At 35.0% G+C, this 26,279-nt stretch overlaps 1 protein-coding gene across 2 annotated transcripts in view; it reads left to right on the forward strand.

The window, feature by feature from the left end:
* LOC148823476 (dihydropyrimidine dehydrogenase [NADP(+)]-like) overlaps window positions 1–26,279 on the forward strand; it is a 196,243-nt gene that overhangs the window by 140,873 nt on the left and 29,091 nt on the right. For both annotated transcript variants that reach the window (XM_088927918.1, XM_088927919.1), the window contains 3 exons: window positions 427–547; window positions 1,420–1,539; window positions 19,344–19,486. In XM_088927918.1, coding sequence (XP_088784044.1) covers window positions 427–547; window positions 1,420–1,539; window positions 19,344–19,486 — 384 coding nt within the window. The remainder of the gene's footprint in view (window positions 1–426; window positions 548–1,419; window positions 1,540–19,343; window positions 19,487–26,279) is intronic.

Raw genomic sequence — 26,279 nt, forward strand, 5'->3', positions numbered from 1 at the left:
AATCTGCTTTAAAACATTAACTGTACATGGAAAAGTGCACACCTTGGACTTTATAAATGAAAATCATGTTAATAACACTCTTTTTTACAACATAACAGAGAGATTTGTTGCAGTTTGTTTTTTGCTGAGATTCTAAAGGATACTACAAAACAGAGCCAGAAGTAGAAAACAATAACAAAAAAACATACAGTGTTAATATTAAATAGATTCAAAAACTCAAAGCAAACAAATAAACTGTGGAATTCTCCTGGTGATGCAGTTTGCAGTAATCTAATCTAATAGGTTCTGTAATAAGCTGAATAGAATGCCTTTTCAGCCCCATGCCGGGCTGACAGATTGGCAGCATTAAGTTCTGCTGCTTTGCTCAATGCACAGATTTATCAGATTAGTTTATCACTGAGTTTTGTAACTGACCCATTTGAACAGGATCCAGAGCTGGTGCGAAACATCTGTCGCTGGGTACGACAAGCTGTTAAGATCCCATTCTTTGCCAAGCTGACCCCTAATGTCACCAATATTGTGGATATTGCAATGGCTGCTCATGAAGGTATGAGAGAACTTTGTCCTTATTGATCATGGAGTGGTGGGGTGGGAAGAGAAGTCCTCTAATGAAACTGCTCAACAGTCCATTAATTATTGTTAATACGACAGATTCATTTTATTTGAAAAATGTGGATTTAGGGTCAACTAATCGTTTCACATTAATCAAAATATTGCCGTTTAAGGTGACCTGAATAAATACTGTACAATGACTGTAACAGTACATTATTCCATATTACATATTTATGATAATTTTAATATAAATGAGAATTAATTTACACTTGTGTGTATACATACAGCAATCCAGTGGCCTTTATGTAACTACAGCATGTAACTATTTTATACTGTGCATAACTGTGAGCAATTTGGAATGTTTTACTGGTAATGAAATGAAATTTAGAAGAGACAGTAATAAAACCTAGCAATAGAAATACCAATATGCTCCCAAATTAGTCTTACTGGAAGTCAAATATGGACTTCCAGTGATTTTGTTTTAGCAAAGCGCACATCAACTGTTCTAAAAAACTACAAAGCAAATTGATTTAAGCATTTGTTTTTTTCAAAACCCAGTGGTACAGTAGCTACAGTACAGTCCCCTTTAATAAACCCATCGCCATCATGTGAGTAAATACAGTACAGTATGTATTTCCACATCATTAAAAAAGCTTAACAGAAGCTTAAAACCCACATTTTTAATTAATAAAAAGAAACCAAGTATTACTGTTTTTTTTTAGATAATGATAAGGAAAAAGTAAGACTTTTGCAAGCTGTTGGTTCCTCATTAGTGTCGAAGAATCACTGGCCATTACATTTGGGAGGTTGTGTTTTGGGAGTTTGGCACCTCATTTCCCCGGCTAACCACTAATAACTGCCACGCAGGTGGTGCAGATGGCGTTACAGCAACCAACACCGTCTCGGGGCTGATGGGACTGCGAGCAGACGGCACACCCTGGCCTGCCGTTGGAGGAGGGAAACGGACCACATATGGCGGAGTGTCTGGTAGGTGTTACCCTTCTCACTGCACACTCTTCCCTCTGAGGCGGTATAACACACCAGGAGGTCCGTGTAGCCGGCTGAGCTAGCATGTCTCCAGTAATGTTCAGGCTTTGCAATGCAGCACTGGTCAGTGCTTCTAATAGTAATGACAGATGGAGCAGATTGAGTGTGAAAGCACTAGTAATGCCCTCTTTTTCACATAGGTGAAAGAAAACACCACTGAAGCAGCAAGAAACAAATTCCTTTCTGTTGCTCCCGTACGTGCTTCACAGCCCTGTTTTTCCTTTTTTTAAAAAAAATTGTCCCAAATTCTTAAAATACAAATGAACACGAGTGATTATGCAATGGGTCATTTGAAAAACAAACAAGCCTTTATTTTATGTGAGTGTTACTGTAAGGTTGAAATAAATTGTGCTTTCAGTAACGTAAGCAAGTTCTGAACTTTTTTATGCTGATTGTATTAAAGTACTAATTAGTCTTTTTTGTGTAGAAGCCCCTAGATTAATTAAAAAAAATAACTTTTTACTACAACTTCTTATTAGTTTATTTCAGTTAGTGTCACACCTCATAAAGCAGTGTTTCTGACTATCCAGTTTAGAGTGGTCTTTCACCTGATAAAATGGTCTGCTTTTACTGCTGTTTTCTCTGTTTGCAATATAAAGATTAACAGAAGAAGTGATGAAAATGTATTATTAAGGAGAGCTTTAAGATAAGGCATTTACACTATGAACTTTTAAGAAATTCTAAATGTATTATCTGTATTATGAAAAATCTAAGGTTTTTTGGCCTTTAGCATGGTGGTTTAAAAATAAGGCTGGAACCAAAAGAAATTTATCACCATTGATGACAGACTTTTTCTGTCAAAACTGTATTTATCAGTAAGATATTATCTGAGCAAGAGTTGGTTTATTTTTCTTTGTTAACTACCAACTCTGGGTTCTGAATTCCAAACAATAAAATCTGTTAGAGAAAACAGGAAATGTTTGCCGTTGATGAAAACAATAATTTTTCCTAAAATCAATCTTGATATACTCATAACAGATGTCTGTTGCTGCATATAACTGTTAGGAATAGAAAGTTTGATTTTACTCCAGAGGCGTAAATTTGTTTTCAGTTCATAAATTATTAACAGCAAGAGATTTCTTCACTTAAAATGAGATAGAAACCCCAAAGTATATGGGCTAGTGCTGATAAAACAAATTGAAACACATTTTGCCCGAGATCTTTAATGCTTGTTTCATGAAAGGTACTGTAGATTTTCATTAGGAAATGCATAAAAAAATTGTCCCCAGTGCTGCACACTGATGTCTCATTGGTTTGCCTCTAGCAAAAAGACATCATTGTTTGTTTACTATATTGACCATTTGTCTTCCGATGCTATCATGTTCGAAACAGCTGGTTAAGATATTGTCATTGATTCAAGAAAGGTTTATTATCCTTAATTTTGCAAATTATGTGTTTTTTTCTGTAGCCCATTGACTTTCTTTTTCTCCTTGGATTTCAAATACATCGATAACATTGCTCCAGAAGATATTTGCATTATTAACAAGGGGAAACATGTCAAGAAAAAGTCGGCTTTTCTACAGACCTGAGTTGACCATTGTGACAATTTTTATTCTGAAAGCTTATGAGAGCTCTATGGCAACGGTCGTGCATAACTGCAGAGAAAGAGTAAATGCCACTTATGACATTACCCTTCACTTTCTGCATTTTGGCTGGGATTATTTAATACTATGTATATATGAATATATAGTATATTAAAGCACAAGAGATATCATCTCAGCACGGTAGACTGCTGCTGCATTCTCGCTGTCAACTTGTTTCGTTTTTTCTCAGCTGCTGTATTGATGGCTGGGGGAGAAACGGGGTCAGGAAGGTACTGTGCATTAAAAATTAATATAGAAACTATTGCAGCAGTATTTTATGTAAGCAAAACTACTCAATGTCATATTTTTCACATTTAAGTTGCGGCTGCTGTGCTTCTTGACATCCCCAAGAGTCAGCCGGCTATGTGGCTATGACGATGCTGGAACCAGAGCCAGCAATTGATCACTGGGCTGCTAAAGGGACAGCAGTCTGCAATTTGGTTTACAGCTACAGGGCTGAGGGTACTTTCATTTGCTGTTTTCAACATTCACATCCCTAAGATATAAAACAGCTGTATTATCAAAGTAACTTTCAGTGGAATGGGGATTTTAAACAATGTTGTGTTCAGGTAACTGTTAGAATAGAAGGATTTGCCACAAAACAAATAAAGTCTTTTTCGGATGGAATTTGTTTTATATTCAGTTTCATTTTTGTTTTGGTGTGATTATAAGGCAGTGTTGCTGTGTTTGTCATTTTATGAGGGAGGAACTTCCTTAAGGCAATTTGATTATAAAGGAAAGACTGAGATCCTTCTTTATCAACCAGAAGCCTCCATATTCCATTCATTTGTAAACCAGAATGTATACCTTGTATTGAATATTTAATAGAAGAGGGTTCTGAGTGTGCTCATCTAGTAAAGCTACTTGATTAGGTGCAGGTTGAGCTCAATATTCTCAGGTGAGCTTTTCTTGTGTCACTAGCAAACTATGACTGGGATGTCCCAAGCAGTGGTTCACAATTGACAGAGCATAATCTGAACATTGGTTGGCTAGGACCCTCATTATATTGGGTGAAAAATTGACTGTCTATAAGTTTGCATCGATATTGGTATAAAACATGGCTCCTGCTTCTTGTGTTTTATAAGCCACAGTGCAGCCTGTAGCATGTCAAAAGATGAATGACTCTGACAGGTGGGAGTGTCAGTGGAGCCTATCTGCAGGTCTTTATTCTCCCTATGCAGCACAGGAGCTATAGCCATAAGCCGAATGTTAATTAGAAATTCCAGATGGGATGGACATTTAATAAATAAATAACCACAGATTATGAATTTAAAAAAAATAATGATGATGTTCTATGCATTTCATACCAATTTTTAAATATGTGGTTAATCTCAATACACAAGCTATAACTGACTATAAATATCTGTGTTATACAGTATGATTAGCTTTTATCATTCATGTATAATAAGTAGGGGGTTTTAATCAGTCATGCCTGTGGACATTGATTGATTAAAAGAGTTATTGATTAATTTACCCATGCGCTGTAGCAAAAATGCATTGTGTGAAATACAAATCTACATGGGTAACAGAGATCAGTTTGGAAGGACAGCTGTAAATGTATCACAGAGAAAAATCCAAAATTTTAGCACTGGAAGGAGATGAAGGAAAAAGTCTACAACTTGAAAGATTTTGCTTTTCTCAGCTTTTTCACAAGTTTATCCCATTCTGTCAAATGGTTAACATACTCAAATATATTTACCTCCTAAAAGATGCTTTGATTGGGTGACTTGGTTCTAGTCTCATTATTATATTTATCATATAGTTGTTCCTTCCCACTTTCTTCTAATTCTGTGCCCTCACATAACTATTAGAGACAGGGGATGAAAGAGAACAATTACATTCTTAATTATCAGAAGCAGTGCCAAATGTGTTTAACAACAGAATTGCATGCTACAAGTTTCCTTCTTTCTGTTTTTTGGAAAGGGGTGCGTAAATAGAAAGTGCCACACACGTGGTAAACATTAGACATTTGCACTGTATTTAACAAAAACTAACAAGCTTACAATTGCATACCCTAGTAAATTGGTGTGATTAACTGGTTAAGTGTGTCATCCATATGGTTTGATTAATCCATTTAATGTAAATGCAATGATTAAAACCCTTAAATAATACAGTAGTAATCTCTATGCTAATTTGTTTTTACCAGGAAATATACTGTACAATGACAATGTTTGTTCAATTAAAGCTGAATGGTGTTATTTTAAAAGTAAGTTTTAGATTATACATGGAATGCAGCATGAGGACACTGCATTTACTTTGGCATTTTTATTAAGATGAAGACGGTGCTGAGCTACAGCGTAGTGAAAGATGTAAAAGCTTACTTTATCTGGAATCTGTGGTTATGGCTGGAAATCCTGACTTATTTCAGAGGTGTATTTATAGCTGGGTTCAGCAAATTTTCATTCCACTAACAACATATGGTTCAGATAAACAAGTATTGTAAAACCAACATTCTCAAGTCTGCTTTGCTTCCCTTACCTGGCTATCTTTACTTCTCAAAAGGAGCTTCTTTATTCTTTTCTACTGTATCTGACAGTGGCTGCTGTTATCACAGCTGATCACCATCACCATCATGTGCAGAGAAGATCAGAGCACAGATAAAGGCTATCTGACAGACATCCTGGCTCTCACCTGCCTTATACAAATCTCTACCACTCTTATTTACAGCACAGCAACAAAGACAACATACAATAATGCCAAGTGCTTGTTTTGAAGTCCAGTCCAGTCCAAAGAATGACATTTAGGAAGAAAGGCTTTTTATGACATGTATAATTTTTCACCTGAATCTTACATGCTGTCCTCAAAGCAGTTCTGCTCCCAGTGCATTACTAAAGCTGGAGCAGCAATATTTGTCTTCGATCTATATTCAGTAAATGTCGCCTGCTAAATATTATTGTACTGGCATATGGAAGGGAAGGCTAATCAACCCAAAGTGGGCATTCTTTTAGAGTTATTATGTCACTGAAAATAAAGTCTTTGTTTCTGTTTTAACTGCTTGTGCTGTTATCCATTGCCAGTGGTGATGGTTGGTATGTTAATTGAATAGATAAACGATGATTTTATTCTAAAGATTTACTCTGCATTTATTACCTGGTAGTTGTTGGTGTTAACTTGTTTTTTAAGAATAGCATTTACTATAACTTTAAGAGCTGTGTTGCAAATTATTATGTTGAATTATTAAGTTTGTCATTTAAGTTAAGAACATCTTTCTTGCCTAGTCATATTCTTTCAAGATTTCATTTCTTGTACCATTGTACCCTACATTGTTTGAGGCTAGCATGGCTACAGTTTTTTTTTTGCATATAATCATGAACAGCATGCACACTATCTGGCCACAAAGTGCTATAAACTCCACAAGGTGCCGAAGGGGTCTTAAGGATCTCAAAGAAAATGAACCCCTTCTTACATTACTAGTTCAAACAATCCCATTGCTGTTAAGGAGAAGGCAGAGAAATGACAAATGATGAATGCATCACTTAAGTTCTTTCCTAAAATGCTCAATTGAATTGAGATCAGGGAATTTTGGTTGCCAAGAGAGATCAATCTCATAGTGTCTGTCATGCTCAAAAGTGGTCACATACACTTCGGTTTTGGCTTTTTACACTTTAAAACTGAAAACTAAAATTCAAAGAAAGCTATAAGTTTTCTATATGCATCAGGAAAAAGGTTTGAAAAAGCAATAAGTGATGTGAAAAGGGTTCACTGTGATACAGCCCTTAAGAGCTGACACAAAAGATATATGGGCAGAGAGTTAAAAGACAGATTTAGAACTTGAATTACTGGAAAGTAAAGCCATGAAAATGTCCAAACTTGAGAAACTAAAAGGTTCAATGATCATGAGATAACATAAACAAAATGGTTTAATATGAATAGCATCAAAATATATTCATTAAAACTAGACTTCAGTTAATGAGGAAATATGATTAGGAGTCCTTGCAGTAAATACAAAGCCATTAGGCAAAGGTGTGCAGTTTAGAGAGGCTATGGACTTGCACAGTAGGTAATGCAGATAGGTGCAGGTCTTTTGATCAAGATTAATTAATATTTCTAATAATAGTTCATGTAATACATCCTTTATTCACAGTTGTCTATCATATTGAAAAATTAAACTGACATGACAGGAAATCATATTCCTGCTACACAGTCTGCATAAAAATATTTTAGATTTTTATTATTTTTATTCATTGGAGTAGACAAGGACAGCCAAGACGGCTTTAGCAGTTTTGCAGTAAATTGCCTACAGAAACTACAGACAGTAGGAAATACTGGTATTTAATGGTTTAAAAGAAGGCAATCATTCAGAAAGGTATGGCATGATCTGTTGATAATGATAGAAAACCCAGCTTGTACAGCCCAGCTGAATTCATTTTCATGTTAAAGGGTAACTGTGAAAGCCTTCTGTTTAAATCCCATTATCCTTACTTGCATAAACTAATGAATAGATATGTTATTCAACATGTAAAGGAAGAAAAGTAGGAGAGAGTTTAGGAGCTGAAACACTATAAACAATGTGTAATCTCCTGAGAAAATGTTCATCCTTTACTAGCAATGTCATCTACTTGTAGGTCATAATAACCTGCAGAGCATCCTGAAAGCTGAATGTTTCTCAAATTTGCATTTTTATTCACTAAACAGAAACATTCATTCCCCCAGTAATAAAATACTATGGTGTGAAGATATATTTCTTGATTCTTAGATGCAAGCTTGTGGCTGTTTAATTTAGTGCTACACGTTTCAGTAATCCTTGTAACAGTTCACCATGTTAGACTACCATGGTACAGTAAGTCAGATTAATTAAAAAGCTTGCAGAGAACTGAGTTCTCAGTACTGTCAAGATTTCAATTTTATGTTAAATATTTTCTAAAGGCCAGACCCTTAAATCTCAGGGGCTGTACCAAGCAGTGAGCTGTGAATTTAACCATAGGCTAACTGCTAATGATAAGGACGCAGTCCAAGATGAGGCGCCTGTAATACAGTCATTGGATTAGGCTATCAATCACTCCAGTCTCCAGGGAGAGGGAGGGGAGACGAAACAGTGAAAAGGGAAATTAGGAAAAGAGAGCATGACTAGAATGTAATTTTTTCACTAGCTTTCTCTGCTAGTCGGGGCTGAATTCCCCTGGTTTTTCTCTTGAAATTCACAGCAAAGCAAGTGCAGCCTTCAGGTTGTGGAAACAGAACTGATCTATTCAACACAGTAGTCTTGTCTACTGTTGCCTATGGTGTCAAAAAAGTATGTTAAGCAATTATATGACCCCGACAAAAGAAGACAATAGAATCTTGATATGGATGCACTGAAGGTTTTAAAAGGCATAGAGGTATTTCTGCTGTTTTCTTTAAAGGAAAGAAACCTTTATCTTGCGCTTGAGAACCAGAAAAATACAAAAAGCACAGCGACCAAAATAATATACAGTCCCTTTAACACAAATATATCTTTGATACAGCCTGCAAGGTATACATTATCTTGCATACCATTTTGCTGTATTTCAAATAGTTTATTGAACTGCATTGCTTTTACCTACTGTAAATACTGAAAATTTCCACTGACGTCAACGCATCTTTTAATCAAATGTGTGAAAATATATGTGTGAAAAATCATCAAGGTTTACATATAATGTATATGATGTCAAAATATACAAATGCTACATATTTCTAAGGCAAAAGTTTTAAATCAATCTGAAATTGTTTCTATTTGCACTGGGTAAATACTAAAATTACATAAACACATTTTATTCAGATTAGAATACAGCTAATAGTACTAAAAATATATAATAAGGACTTGGTTGCAGTGTTTGTTGTTTTATTTTTTTGACGAAAACCTTGAGCTCCTTTATACTACATGACAAAATTTGAGACAACTCAAAAAAGGCAGCCGTAGTATGAAATGTTTCATTTTTATCTTCCTTTGTATCTGCACCTCTATTCAATTTTGTGCGTTATGTTTCCGCAAAGACAAAATACACTTCAAGCTGAAAAGAAAGACTGTTTCTTTAATCTCATCTACAGAATAATAATCACAGGCGTTTGTTAAAGCCTGTGGTTAGGGCCGTTTGGGTAAGGATTCATGGCATGCTCCCTAGGAGCTAAATATTGACAAGCATGCTCTGGCAAGCGAGATCAAGCTTGCTAAATTAACACAGTCCAAGTTCCTGCATTGGTGTTGTAACCTAGAGAAGAGACCTTTATCTCAACATGTTAAATTAAACCCCTTATGTGATCTGTCCTTTAAAGAGTGTTCTAAAAAATATAATGGACAGTTGCAGCAATTAGAGATCCCATAAACAGCTGGGCTTCAAAAAAATTACAGATTAAATTTGGGGAGATTCGTTATTTGTCTTTTCCCACAGATTTCTACTTAACCTGCAGGCATAAAAGACTACATATAAACTTGCTCTAAAAAAAAAAAACATATAATGACTTGGTGTGTTGAAGTTTTAATTTTCATTCTATAATCTTTGCAGGAAAAAAAAGATGTTTCTATTTATTGTCCCACGTTCATTTATTGAATTAGTTAAGTAGGTTCTTTGAAGAGTATTTAATTCATGGAACAGAAAAGCAAAGGGATGTTGAAAACAGCTGCATTATAATTTAATTAACAAGTTATTGGGTAAAGAAATTAGAACAATTAATCAGCTAATGCAAGTAAAACAGTGATAATTGAACTGCAAAGGCGTTAATTAAGTCGCACAAAAGCAGGAAGTTCCCTCCAACAATGGGTAGGTTTTTTAGGAAAGAAAAGGATAACATCACTCTTCTTAAATTGTTGAAATAGTCATTTAAAAAAAATGTAATCATTGTTTAATAATGCATTTGTTTTTTTTATTTTTGGATAAAATGCTACATTCTTTATATGCACTTTAAACATAATTCAGGACTTGCTGAATTAACAGAATCACTTTTCTGTGTCTTTTTTCATGTTTCAGCCGTTTGCTTCTTTGAGATAACAGAAGGTACCTTGGGTCTTTATACATGTGATTTGCACTTCGTCCACTGTTTTCTTTTATTATATTTCTTTAAAATTCTTTGAGAAGCAACTTTGTCTTTTCTAGAGGTTATGATCGGATGAAAAATTCTTTCATCTTTAAAGTCGCTCGTTAAGTTTAAGATGCAACCACATGAACTATGATATATGAATGTGTGGGCATAGCAGTGGAATCCTGCTCAGGTCTGCACAGTGTCATATTAAAGCAATATAGATGATATTAGTAGGAAAATGACAAACACGGTAGTGCAATATCATGCCATGAGTGTCTGTCCAGACTTTTAGGATTTAAACAGTTCTAAGAGATAATCACTGTGAATCCCCTTATGCAGACAAAGGTTAGGTTTCAGTCAAAACTTTGACTTGCTTGTCAATTCAGATTTAAAAATCCTCTTTTTGTTGAAATTTTGATTTAATCCCTGTGCCATATACTGTATGTATTTACCTGTTAAAAACTGTGAGGAATGAAGTTATTCAGAAAAGGTACTGCCATAGGTCAGGTTTTAAAAATCTGAGTCCTGTCTTAAACAGGTTCTGCAAGACCAAGAAATCTGGTATTTATATCCTAGAGATGACATCCTATTTTTATAGTTCAGTCCTATCCCCAGAACTATAACACTAGTAAAAATGGTAATTTTTTGTCACCCCTATCCCTTCATCTTGACTTTCAATTTATTTTTGTATTTATTCTCTTTTCATTCTGCTTCCTTATTAAAAGTACAATCCCCTAGTATTGATCTATCAAACACTCTGAAGGCTAAATTCCAAGTGTTTTGATAACTTTTTTTGTTCCTGAATATATAAGTTAATGCTTGGATTTGGGTTTTTTATACTCTCTAAAAAAACACTCAAATGACAAGCAGATACAGTCTTAAATTGTTCATATTTCTTTCTTGCCACTCGTTCATTGTACATTGTCTACAGACCTAGATGGGCAAAAGCTATAATCAGTCTTAATAGTACTCTGGATTTCAAAGTCACCCTGCTTCTTTAGAATGAAGACAAAAAGAATTCCTTTCTGGCCGCATTCTTTCCAGTCCTATGTATATGTATATTGAAAGCTGGTGGCCTTTTCAGCCACTGAATCCCAAACACAGATATCAAACACTGAATTATGCATCTTCAACCTAAGATAATAACCACTGATATCCGCATTGAGCTGCTTTGTCCTGTGAATCAGAAAGGCCATGCACTGAAGAGGTTTCCATTATGCTGCTGAAATCTAACTTAGTCTCGCTTTCTTCATTTTCATTTTCTCAATGAATTAATAACAGATTTTTTGTTTGCTTTATCTCATTAAAAAAACCCCACTGAAAACACTTCTCCTTATCTATATATGGGTAGCTCTGGTACAAGGAGCCCTGTTTTGCAAGCAAAGCTTGAGATTTCATGTAGGTAAATAATGTCCTTTGAAATAAGGACTTGGTTCCAGTGTGTGTTTTTAAGGAAGTGCTTAACTGCAGAATTCTATTAAAACACTGCTTTATCAGGTAATTGTTTAAACATAATGCCATCGTACTGTCAATGTGAAAGGTGAACTGATGGCATTTGCAAATGTCAGAATTATCTTAACACTTTTATTACACTATATTAAAAAGAGCTAGGTCCTGGGCATTTCATGACAATTATTTTCACAGAAATTGGTTATTTAAGTAAATTGCTAATTATCTTCGTCTGTCAGTCCTGAAATGCTGCTAATGAGTGTTAGGCTAAATGTGGCTTATTGTGGCCACCTATGGGCTGGATTGATGAAAAACATTCACCAAATGGTTTATTAATTTGCAGCTCGAACAAAGAGGGAGATTTGGTATAAGACGAATTGGGTCAGCAGTTACATTTCATAAAATGAATGTATTTCTGTTCATTGTTTTTTAAATTACTTTTTTTTGTGAATTTAAAGGATATACTTTAAACGCAGCTGTCTATACAATACAAACAGAGCTTTTATACAAATATTCTCTTCCTTGCTGGGTAAGGTGCCATTTGGTTTATTAAAAACACAACACAGGTTGCTTATTTTCTACATTGCCAATCTTTATAGCCTTTGTCTTAATTTTATTTCAATTAAAATGTATTAGCTGCACTCAGGTGTCGCAGGCAGGGAATGTATGAATGTGTTTTTATTGTTATGTATTTTGTTTTTAGTATACATATTTGTTTCAAATGCATTGAAACATGAAATTGTTTAAATTGGTTATATTTTAATCTTTATTCTAGTTGCAATTTAAAATATGAACGAAGATACTAATATGTTATTCCTTAGGCCTTGCAAAATATTGTTTTAACATAATTATCTTGTTGCTTCTTATCCATTTGCGTCTCTTTGTGAAGTCATCCTTTCATAAAATAATCTAGTTGGATACTGGGTCTCCATGCCCTGCTTGATTTAACCACATATTGCTGTGCTCAGAATTATTCATCAAAGTATCAGTTATTATCTGGTAGGGGTTTTGCAGTGCTTGGTTATTACAGTTGTGAAGTGCTATTGCCTGCTGTATTGTTTAAGACACAAGGACACAGTTCCCATCCACTGCTGTACAATCCCAAAGGTCCAATGGCTTTATTGTGGTATTGCAAATGAACATAAGAATATAAAAAAGGTCAAAACCAAGCGGAGGCCATTCAGAGCTTGTAGTCCGTTTGGTTGCCAGTAGTGAATTGATCCGAGGATCACAACCTGCTGTTTCTGGAAAAATTCCAAGAAATGTATCCATTTCAACGACGTCTTGTTCCATACTCTACCAATTGTTTGTGTACGTAAAGCTCCAGTTCTCCATTATAAACACCCCTCCATGCAACCCAAGTCCAAGTCCTTTCATTCTTGTTTCACTGCTGATTCCGAACAAAGTGCTTACGGTTTACTTTGTCAGTGTCTTTTACACTAGGATTGTGAATATTTGAATCAGGTCCCCACAAATTCTCCTGTGTTCCAGACTAAAAATGTTTAGTGTTTACCTAATATTAGGTAAAATCCAGTCAACATATTGAAAAATAATTCCTTCAAGCCAATAAGAAATACTGTATATCTGTTTGCAGTTCTCAGGGTTGATTCCAGGGCAGCTGCTGTACATACAGTATCCTGTATGAATCTTTTAATCTCTTTAGTTTACCAATGAGTTTTGCTCCACAAAGGCACTAGGCATTCTCTTGAAGCATTGGGAGCTACTAGACTTTCAGCTCACTTTCATATCTGGAAGTAACATCAGTTCTACAGAGTTGCACTTTGTTTAGCTTGTACATTTCCTTGATTCTAATATAATTTCCAATACCTTGCCTCTGTAATTAATAAGCTGATCTACAGTATGTTCATTGTAACTTCTAATTTTGAACATCTAACTGAACACTACAATATATTCTACAAGTGTTGTTGATGAGGGAAGTCTGTTGGAGGTTACTGAACACATTCTCAAAATGAGGCCTGCCATTTCCTCCATATATACTAATATATTATTTTGTTAAAGCCGTTAGTAATAATAATATTTGTAATCTTCATTCTGGGGTGGTTTCCACATTTTACTAACCATGCAGGCTTAACACATACTTTTAGGTACTACTGAGATACTAAAATGATATTGTTTCCCCTTTCAACCATCTTACAGCATCAATACATTCAAGTATCAGTGTGCCTTTATTCAGATGTTTTGAAACAGACCATACAATGAAAAAGCACAATCTGAATAATAAGGTAGGCAATCATATGCATTAGTTTCAATGAAGTCTTTTGTACTGCCTTTGATGTAGCCTTTGACTCATACAGTAGAATCAAACCTGTGTCCCATTGAATCCAGGAGCCACAGCTTAAACCAAGAAACTCCTCCAATTTAAATGATGATAAGGATCTGGAGCTATTAAAATTTTATAATAGCTTGTTATAACATGCTCGTGGGGAGTACATGAAGATTTATTAGTTACTTCAAAACTGCAGAAATTACCATGGTGATGTGACATGTTATAGATATAGTGATATACTGTAGGCAGTATCTCAGTATTGTATACTACAGGAGACATAACTTTAGAAGAAAAATTATGTTATTTATGTCTTTGTCAAAAAAAGTTCTTTGGTTAAGGAGTTAAGCACATGCCATATATTCACCATACCAAAGTCAGACATACGGTTTTTCTCAATGCTGTAGTTGCTGGAGACTGGACTTTCGTCTCCTTTGACTTTGATCTGTCAGGTATATGATTCATGACAAGATTCAGATCTGCGTCCAAAATCATATCAATCTCAGTGAGTTCCTACTGGGATTTGGCCAGGAGATTAAAAAATGTGGTTCAAACATCAGACAGGCGTAAACTGAAACAAAATCAGTATTACAATAGATCGATATCAGTTCTACAAACTGTTTAATCTTGGTGTTACAACCACAAAAGGATGAAGTAAAGCATCTCTAAGATAATAATAGGAAAACATGTACTGTAGTTGAAGAAAGGGAAATCGTTGATGAAGTGATTTTCACTGAGGTATTTACAAGGAAAGAAATTGACAACATTAATCAGGGTGTTAGCTAATATTAGCAATTAAGAGGCAGAAGTGTTACAGGTACTAGAAACCAATCTCCAATGTTTGAGAGTTGTCTAGCAGTTGTACGTAAGGAATAGAGAAACACAAGACATTTGTGGTGAACAAATCTCTGGTTACAACAGGGGTTTTGCAATAGTATGGTAATAGCCATTGACTGGAAAATTTCTAATGTAAGATTCATCCATAAAAATGATGACAAAACCAAACTTATAAGTCTTTATTTCTGTTATATGTAAGGTTACAGTATGTTCAGTTTATTTGTCATATGCACAAGTGCAGTGAAATGCTTATTTGCATGTATGCTCCAGTACAAAGTCATTAAAGGGATCACTAAAAACATACACACAGAACAGCAGCAACAAGTTACATAGCATACAACTATAAAAAAAAAGTCAGACAAGCAGTGTGGGAAAAAAAACATCAGTGTGAGCCAGTGGTAGGGGTAGAGTTCAGTAATCTGACAGCTTGTGGGAAGAAACTGTCTCTGAATCTGGAAGATCATGCCTTTATGCTCCTATAACGCTTACCAGAGGGAAGGGGGTAGAAAAATGAGAAACCAGGATGATTGGTATCCCTAGCGATACTTCCAGCCTTCCTTAGACGGCAAGTTGTTAAAATGTCCACAGTATAGGGGAGCTGTATTCCAGTGATGGACTGGGCTGACCTGATCACCCCCAGTGACGCCTTCCGGTCAAACAACGATCTGCTGCCAAGCCACACTATGGAAACTATTATTGGAACCAAACTAGTGGGTCATTTAATATGGAAAAAGCATTCTGGGGGATTGTTAACATGGATTTAGAAAAGAGATATCTGGCTTAATTAACTCTTCAGAGTCCTTGTTAGAACAAGAAATTAAATGTCCAAGGGCCAAGGACAGAACATTTCAAATGTACTGAATTTGGTAACAAGGATGTCATTGTATACCGTGATCATGTAACTGGCATGATCTAAGTCAAATCTGGTCACATTTATTAAAGTCTTCTTCAAATACCATTCAGCATTCCATAATGCCCCGTGTCACTGAGGAGTAATTCATAGAGAGCAGATAAACTCTGTCTGATAGAATAACTGTCATTTCTCTAGTACTTGTTTGTCCTGGACATCTATTGTACAAATTTGTCAGTAAGTCAAACATTTTGATCAGATCTTTAATTTTGTTTTTGTGTGTTGAAAAATACTGTTTTGTCACTTAATTTGCTGTGAAACAGCTTCTCCATTTATTCCATTTGTAAAAAATATGCTTGGTATGGTCAACTATTTCCTGGGGAATATTAGTGCACATGAATGCCTCTGTCAAATTGTAATTACAGCATGAAACATTTTCATTCTATTAAATGTTTGCAGATGGCAGTTTTCAATAAGTATTCAGTAGTGCCATAACAGATGATTTACAAGCCACAATGTTCACGGTAGTTCGACAGTATTTTCTCACAACTATTTCAATGTTTTCCACTTGTGGATTTACGATCAGGGGTACACTCGCTTGTTTTTTGTGTATGTGATTAAGCCTTTATTTCTACCCCAGTTAGTGCTGTAAAATCCTCATTGCATGTTCCGTTCTAACAACCAGAATCTTATGCTTTCAGGCAAATGCAGCTCCTACAGTTATGAGTGTTAGTACCTTTATAATGCACTGATATACAAATTAGAAAGGCGCTTTTAAAATTACACTGGACAAAGGGGTGAAGTTAAAGTAAACAGAAGTAACACTTCATTAAAACCCTAGGGGGGTAATATAGAGTAGCTAATCAAGTGTTTGATGCTTGTCTTCAGAATACATGTCTTTTGAAGAAATTCCTTCTGGCTGAAAAAATATTAAGACTCGGCACATGAGAATTGAGAGGACAAGCAAGCATCATACAGGCAAGAACCCCAGTCCAGACCTGAACCCCAAACCCTAGAACTGTGAGGCAGCAGTGCTAAACACAAAGCCTTTTTGCCACCCACTTCACCCCTACAATATGATAATAATGTTTTCTAAAGATCTGCACTGCTGTTTAAGTCCTAGAATTCTACAATTAAGAGCATCAACAATTTACTGACACTAGTGTTTTGTACAGATATAATAACTTTATCTTTATGCCAATCAGGGCCTCCTAATAACCCCCATCTGTAATCTGGATTCATCACTCTGTTCTCCTCCCCACTGATAGCTGATGTGTGATGAGCATACTGAATGGACTTAGTTGCCGTTGCATCATCTAGGTGGATGCTACACAGTGGCGGTGGAGGGGCGTCCCCATTTCCTGTAAAGCTCTTTGAGTGGAGTGTCCAGAAAAGTTGTAAGGACTTTTTAGTTATTATCTGTTATTAATACAGTTTGGGTTGGATGAGAAGAAACCAATATGAAATGTTGTGGTAGCTCATCTATGACAATTCCTAATGAAATCGAGTTAACTCATTGCCAGGTGTTGCCCATGAGTGCCGTAATTTGTTTCTTTACACATCCATAAAGTAAACATTTTTATACTACCTACTGTAGCAAACAGATTAATCAGGATTAACTTTTACCTTCTAGCAGCATAGTTAAAAGTTCAGTTGAAGATCACCATATAATTGTATTTCTGAAAAAAAAACACTGCATGGACAGAACAGAACAATGCACAGTGTCTTGTCCTTAACTTTCTAATTTATCATCATTCGACTCAGTAAAACATTTAAAACTGAAATAAAAACCATAATACCATTGGATCCATACGCTTTGTAAGTTCAAATATATAATTTGAGATTTCTGGTGGTTAGCATGCATAGCAATAGAGCAGTAATAAAAGGGATATCTACTGTCAGAAGGGACCATTTATTTACTTGAAGTTGACTGGTTGATAATATCACTTTCATAGTAATAAGAGGACTATAAACATGTCTAATTAAACTGTCATCTCTTACTCTACTCTGTGCCCGTATGTAGTCTTAGAAAAAGTTTTAATATCACTTACAGTAGATATAAGACAGCATATTATGAATATAAAAAGTCTGTGCAATACCTGTATGGCACTGCTGGATTTTTGTGAAATGGCTTGCCCTTTAGATTTTGTCAATGTGAGGTGTATAAGTAGCTTATGGGTTTCTTATAGTCAGAGGCCAGCAATGTATTTTCTACTTCATGATCCTCAAGCAAGGTTTATAACCAAAGTGCAAAAAATGTTAAAAGCCACAGACGTGGTGAGTGCAGTTATTAGCTCTGATTTCCATCTGCTTGCCCTTTCCTGTCAGCATTATCCAGAATACATGTTTGGCTCACCACCCCTGTGGGGCAACAGTTATATATCACCATTCACTACTTTCTGATACACCATCTATATGAAATAGATGAAGTAAGAGGATGTTCTCATTTTGAATTTGCCTTCCAAATGCTATTCTTATTTATGCTGCTACATTTGGAAATTAATGAGATATTACAATAGCGTTTTAATGAATAATTCAACTCGAAGAACCACTGATTCAAAGAAACAGAAAACAGAGGTATTTTGACCATTAACCACTCAAATATTATATAAAAGTAAGTCTTGTGACTCAATCTGTCTTCCCCTTTTTAGTATTATGTTAATAATAAACTTGTTTATCATGCACAGTAAAGCTGTCATTCTCTGAAGTCCAGCAACAGGACTTTTGAGGCAAGAAAGCAAAATTAGTGTAGACAATGTGTAGCTGTGATCAATGAAAGGAAACCTGTTTGCTAAACAAGGTTAAATCTAATGTGATAAACACTTCCATCTGTCAGCATGATTGGAGTAGAGGCTTTAATTCATTAGGGACATTGGAGCACAGGTAAATAAATTATGTACTAATATTAGAAGAAACAACAGTCTTGAGAGGGCTATCTCCAAATGTCGCTCTGTACAACATACTGTAGCTTTCATTTCTTCTTTAAGATTTATTTTCCTGAGCAGAAATTGTTTTAAATGAAGGGCACAATGCAGCCCACTGGTGTGAAGTCCATTAAAAATGCACACTTGTCATTTTAGTTCAATAACCAAATTCCCCCAGTGCCACCTCAATCTCTTCTTAAAAATGTTAACAACTGCTTTCATAGACCCTGATTACCAGCAATCTGGGTTGGCCTACTGTTGCATTATGTAAAGCATGTAAAAATACTTAGTAGAGTATTACCTCACTAATGTTTGATAAACATGTATTAACACGATCTTATTACTGCTTACAAAATCTTGCAGGCAATACAAATGTATTCACATTGTGACAATTGCATAACAGGAATGGTGTTAGTAGTTTCTAAAACCAGCAGTAATCAAAATCTGTGAAATGAGGTATAAATCTTCACTAGAGTCTGGTATTGATCCTGTAGGTTTGAATATGGAAAATGAGGAAGTGCAGCCTAGTAGCTGATGAAATAAAATGTTTTTTTTTTTAAACGCAGCCCTTTTCCTTCTGTAGAAAAAAAAAAGGAGTTACTCCTAGAATATTAAACACCTGGCATCTATGGGAATTAAAGAAGAAAAGAATATTTGCGGACAGCATACATCCTTTGCATGACAAGACATTAAAAGGATGCAAAGTGTTTCATTGATAAATAATTAAAAATGAAATTACATTAATTAATCAAAGTATTCAATTATTGCACAGGGGAACATCAAAGACTGCCATGTGGGTATTTTGATTAACGTAAACATTTTCTTCTTTTAATTTTGTGCAGGAAATGCTATTAGACCAATAGCACTTCGGGCAGTGTCTGCCATTGCCAGGGCTTTGCCAGGGTTTCCTATCCTAGCAACCGGAGGAATTGATTCAGCTGAGGCTGGATTGCAATTTCTTCAAGCCGGTGCTTCAGTATTGCAGGTAACTTTTAATTCAATTCACCATTTCAATAAAGAAAATAGTCAAAATAATTTGCCTTTATGTGCTAGTTCTGTATGTACTGTAGGGACTGAGAGTTGTAAATGAAGGACTACTGTATGTGGTAGTTACAGGGCCTTTCTCATTCAGTATTTTATTTCAGAGAATCTGTGCTTTCTCAGCCTATTCTATGATTGCCCTTCATAAAACTTTAATGAAAAGATGTGTAGTTTTCTCTTTGTCAAGATAGATAGTCCACTGTTTTTGATGAAGCTTATAGTATAAAAAACAATGAACTTTAGAGAAGGGTATGAGAAAGTTTGTAACTGCTTTAGAGCCTAAGCTCAAGCTTCATATCCATCAAAGATTTTGTACCAGTTATGATAGTTTATTTCAGACCCAGCATGTGCAAAGAACAGCAGTACTTTGAGACTAAATACCTTCTCAGTTGTTAATGCATTTTAATTCTTTTAAACCTTTTCCCCTAAATACACATAGCAAGATCTTAACCTGTATGATCTGGGGAGGCTTCATACTGTAAGTCTTTTGCAAAGGCTTTGCAAAAAAGTGAAACCTTATTACAATGAGATTTTCTTTATTGGGTATTTATAAAATATATATTCTTAAAATTCAGATACATAGAAAAGGGGTTTAGAACAGTTTAGAGCAATTTTCTCCTTCTTATTTTGTCAAATGTTTATTTATAATACAGACAGTCCAATATTCAGCAAATAGGTTTGTATGGTAAATAAAAAACCTTTTCTGCCTGACTTGGCTGCTGCATGTGTAACATTTTAGTGCTGTGTAAATATAATTACCTTTTTAAAAATGTGGTTATACTGTAGGTTATTTACTTCATGTGTAAGGAAGGCAAATATTTATTTAAATATTATATCTTCTGCAGCTGCAAAGGGTATTTGTGAACAACAGTAATCTTCCTTTTCAGGATTTTCCAGTTCACAAAATGAGGACACAATTAAATCTGCAATGAAAACCATTTTTCAGTATATTCCATTCTGCTGTATTTTTTTCTTTTGAGGAAATATATATATATAATTTGCTGATAAATCTTTTACTGTATATTCTGGTATATATTTATACAGTAGCTTTTGAAACTAGGCTGTAAAGTCTTTGCTATTAAATTTTTATGCAAGATTAATTTGTCCCAAAATGTGGTTTGGGCCTGGATTAAATTCACTCCTTCACTCACCAATCAATTGTAAAAAAAACAGTAACTTAAAGGGGCTTTAGATCTGAGAGATGCAAGAAGCCTCTGGTGAGCAGATAGCCTCCATCAAGTGGCACTTTTACAATTGGCTGCTGGCAGGTGGGTTGAATTTTTTTCATTTAATCTGAGCTTTGGCCTTGTTTTACAAAGACATAAGGAAGAGGTCTTGACTCTTTTGTGTCCCTTCAAACATTCCAAATGCCTGTAGGTGATTAAGGAACTATTGAAGTAAAAGGCCTGATCTGCATCCACTGGTAACTCATTTGTCTGGCACTCAAGGGAAAGTGGAGAAGGGAAAGAAATCACTAATTCATTATGTTGTAATTAGCAAAACATCTTTTTTGACTAATTAGGTAGAATTTTCTTTAGGATCACTTTTTTTGGATTACCTTATTATGGGTTAAGCTACTCACAGTTTGAAAATAATGGTTGTAATAGATGTCAGACTACAAATTGTAGTATTGTTTTAGTATGCATAAATGTATACATACAGTGTATGTTTAGTTATCATTTTTGTGGTATTTATGCCCTGACAAAAATCTATGACCTATGTCAGTGTTTTGTTTTAAACAACACTGGACCAGCTACAATATCTTCTTCCTAAACTGATTAGTCCTTTTAAGGTTCAGGGCTCTCTTATTAGCTTTTATTTTATTTTTGCTTCATATACACAGTCTTTTAATTGTAAGGGATACATGAATAAAAATGGAGAAATGTGGCTATATACTGCATATATTTCAATAAAAATGTGAACCCCTGTATTTAAACAATGATTTAACCTATTTACTGAAATATTTAGGGATTTTGCAAAATCCCTGCTTTCATTTTTTTTTCTGTTTACTCACATTCCCTTGCACAGCAGAGCTAATCGGAGCTGAATGGAAAATTACTGTGGGCAGTGAGTGGGATTTCAAGAGACGTCAATCAACTTAAATTCACAAAACCTTTTAAGATATTGTTTTTTTTTTAAAATAATGGAATCTCATATCGGAAAGAAATCAAACTGTCATGACCTGGCGCCAGTGTACTGACATGTCATTGAGAAATGTGAACTTGTATGTATCACAGGATTTCAGTGAAAATGTATAGGACATTCACAAATTGCATTAATCAACAGAAACTTCAAAACGTCTTTTACTGAATTAAATGTCCAATCATGAGCTCTACTAATCAAGATAAGCAATCTCCAGCCTATTTATGTGAACTCCTTTATTGTTGTAAACTGTGATTATTTATTTTACCAACCATTTAGAAATAGCCAAAGCCTTGTTTGTGCCATAATCCTAGTTGGCAAAAACCTCATATAGGTTTGTCTTTACCAAAATCATATACAGTATGAACCCTGATTCTTGAAAAAGTCATGAATGTTTCAAATCAGGCTGCCATTTCACTTATGAAGCAACTTCATTAACTTTCTTCAGTTAAGGATTTAAGTATGTTTTTATGAAGAGAGAGAATAAACCATACAGCACATCCCAATTCCTTCTGCACAACATTTACTGTGTATTATAAATATGGGAATGATAATTCTTCCCAAACATACTCTTATTCTTGTTACAGACAACATTATTTGAAAAGCCCAAAAACAGAATGTAAAACTATTTCCACACATTTTTGTCTTTATTCTAAAGTGCCATATTAGACCATACATTATCATAATTATTGGCACCCTTCAGATTAACAAAAAAAGCCATATAAAATGTGTTCTAATATTCTGTAGGAGAATAAAAGTAGTTTTCTAAAAGCCTGTAGTCTTCACATTTTCAGGGGCATAAAATGTAGCTCATTATCTGTGCTGTTTGTTTTTTACAGCTTTTTTGTACAGCTTTATCAAGAGTGCCAATAATTATTGAGCCCACTGTATATTCAGTGATGTATGTTTACACCACAAAGTTAATATAGGTGACTATTTTGGGATACTGATACTTGTGCAGTCTGACAAAGGAGTTAATTAAACAGGACAGTCCTTTATGTATGTGTTACACAAGAGCAGCATCAGTTCAGCCGTAAAATGAAAAAAAAAACTTGTTCTGTTTAGTTAAGTCACTTCTTGAGTTCCTCTTTCATCATGGGACAGTCAGTCTGGGTTTCAACCCTCAAACCTCAAACACTCTTTGCTTTAAATCAAAAGTCCAGTGGCAAAATGATCTATCATATCTTTCTTCCCCTCAGTTTCTTGTCACTCCAAGTTTGTTCACACTAGAACACTAGTGTTTGCTTTCTAATTCCTCCCTGAGGAAGGCTCTTTCTTTCTTTTTTTTCCCTGTCCCACTGTCAGAGTCTCAACAGAATACATTTACTTCCCACAGTCCCCTCAGTCTTCAGTCAGACACACTTCCTTCTCTAACTGTCATAGATCTCTTCCAACTCCAGTGTAGAAAATAACAGTTTACACCCATACATTTCTGTTCCGGTCTCCTGCATGACATCAGAAAACTATATTTCCCTGCCTTTTATATATTGTAGACACTTCATCATGATTGCCGAGTACTTTGAAGGGGCAGGATTCTAGAAATTGTAGTTTGTACTCTAGCTTCTTTCTGGCTCATTTTAGCAAATGGGCAGTGATACAGCTTCTCCACATCCCACAATGCTACAACTGTAACCCAAATAAATAGCACTGTTGAGGATAAGGTTAAAATTCCTAGTCAATAGCTGAATATTTACCTACTAACTAAAGCTGAAAATAATTGTTCCTGTTTTTCCATCTGAAAAAAAAGAAAAACGGAAACCTTTCCATACAGCACGTGGGAACAGATACCAGCCAAGATGCGGCTGCTAGACATTACTCTTTTAAAATGTATCAAAGTGTTATTGGAACAAGACTATCAACACTGTGCAGAATTACGAAGCACATGCTTTACTGAAGAGATGACATGATCCACTTATAGATCAATACTCTGGAGTTAATTCATTACTAAAAAAATTAATTTGCAATTACCTCAGGAGGTTTTGCCCTGCTTGGTGAGACCACTGGCTTCTCTAGCCCTTTTTCATAGGTATTCTTAGCAATTATTTCTTACTGACTTACAAGAAAGACAGAAACAATAAAATACAATTGTTGGCTAGCTTGTAGAAGATGCTTACTTCATCCCTACGTATATCAAATGGCCACTTGGAAAGCTCTATGTGATTAGATTCAAATTCAATCAATTTTTAGAGTTCAGTTTCCATCAAGCAAAATTTAACAAGTTTAAATATCACTGTTCGAGTGTATCCGCCTATTTCCCAAATGGTTGATGCCTTAAAACTACAGTAACACATAAGCATTAGTAACAAGTTGATTGTATAGAGCCCTTGTTAGATTATGAAATCCAAGTACTTCATAGCACATCATCTAGCTGTACAGTGAGGGTAGAAGTTTGGCACAATAATCAATGTTGTCTACTTATATTCAGACAAGCTACAGATAACTGAGGAGAAAGATACATCTGTACATTTGTAATCGTGTGAGCAAAAAGGGTTATGTGAAAATCTGAGGTAACTGATGATACTTTAAGGTGGTACAGTGATGTGGTGGGTGTTAGCCGTAAAACTTTTCAAGAATCACTGTGCAGATATTCTGAAGATTATATTCTTAGACTTTGTAAAGAAGTAAGGTCATTTTTCTCTCACACAAATCCATTTTGCATTTGACATTGAGACTTTAAAAGTGCAAGCAAATAAAATGAATAATTGAGGCAGACAACAGGAGAGAATAGGACTTAAATGTATTGTAATATTTTTAGAAGAATGGAGTGTAAAAGGAGATTTTTTAAACAAACAACAACAGTAATGAACACACACAGGGCATACAGCATGCTGTTTTTAGATTTTCAGAAGGCTTTTGATGAAGTTACGTATAAAATGAGAAAGTGGTAAAAAAAGTGGGTAAAAAGGAAATAAGGGGATAATATACTCAGTGATAATAATTAGTGGTGTATCACAGGGGACTGTACTAGCACCACTGCTTCTCTTAATTTATATTGATAATCTACAGTAGATTGTACATCAACAGTAGATGGTATAGTTAGTAATATAGTCAAGTTTGCAGACAATAGCAAAATAGGAGGATTAGCAAACATTGTTGAACCAACACATGAAATTGAAAAGGATTAAGATAACATCTAAGACTGTGCAAACAGCAGGCAGATGATGTTTAATGTCAACAAGTGTAGAATATTGCACACAGTAGGCAAAAACATAAACTATAAAGCCACAATGAGAAATGCTGAGCTTGAAGGAGATATATGTACTGTATGAAAAAGACTTACTTGTACAGTAGGTGTTTACTGTATGTTGATACAGCATTTACATCTTGATAATGTGGAGAAGCAGTAATAAGGTGAACATTAGGACACTGTCTTTACTTAAAATAACAGAATTTGAATCAAGGGATGTTAACATGTACAATGCACTAGTAATGCCTCAATGAGACTCTTGTGTACGATTTGGGTCAGAATGTTAAAAAAAAGATAATGCAGCCCTAGAATCAGTCCAGGGGTAAAACAAATGTCCTACATTGACAGGTTGGAAGAACTGAATCTTTTTAGTCTAAAATAGAGATTACTATAATTGGACCCGATCCACGTTTTCAAAGTCCTCAAAGGGATTAACAAAGTCAAACCCGTGAACTTCTTCAGTATGAACAGCGAAACACGAACCAGAAGTCACAAGTGGAAGCTACGTGGAAGGGCATTTAAATCTGATAAAAGGAAATGCTTTTTTACAAAGGGGGTTGTGAGAATATGTAATAAGATACCCAGCTATGTTGTTGAAGCCGATACCCTGGCTTTTTTCAAGAAATGACTGCATGACTTTCTCAGATCACTTACTTACTTACCAAACAGGCTAGATGGGCAGAATAGTAACATAACACAATTTTTTCATATGTTCAAAATTAATTGCAAGATGAGCATATTTGTCTTCAAATAACTTTAAAGTTATTAATTCTTGAGATGACATCTTTTCAGTATAGAACATTTTTAAATATTGTATAAGAATGGCTTTAGTAGTGATGTTCTGTATTATGTACTTTTTAAGTCGATTGTTATGCATCAGCTGTTCCTGATTTTATTTTAATTTTTAGAACAATTCCTTAACTACCATGTTACTAGTTTCATTTCTCTAACCATTTGTACCTTTCAAAAACAATATATTAGATATTGCATATGTATCTGCTCCTGATTCTCCCATATTGTAAAATGTCAGTTTATGCTGTCTATTAAGCCACCCCCAAATTATGCACCATCCTTTACTAGAAAAGTAGATGTGCATCTGTTATCATATTTGAGACTACAAAAGACTGCAAAAACTTGCTTTAAGTACCATTTTGTTGTTTGGCTGTATTAAACTTTCACATTTTGGGGGGAAGTGAGATGGTGTTCTGCTAAATGCTAGAATTTTATCACTTGAAATAAAAAAGCTGTCAGAGAGACCAGGGAATATAAAAGCATTTGAGATCTCAGAAGGAGTTTATATCAATGCATTGCCAGAGTTACAGAGCAGATGAAAGAGCCTGCTGTCTCAATTGCCTGGAAACTAGTTAGAAATTCTCACTTCGATTTATTCTGGGAGTCAGTTACATTA

This window comes from Atractosteus spatula, chromosome 11, assembly GCF_055471065.1.
Source record: "Atractosteus spatula isolate fAtrSpa1 chromosome 11, fAtrSpa1.hap1, whole genome shotgun sequence".
Classification (NCBI taxonomy): Eukaryota; Metazoa; Chordata; class Actinopteri; order Semionotiformes; family Lepisosteidae; genus Atractosteus; species Atractosteus spatula.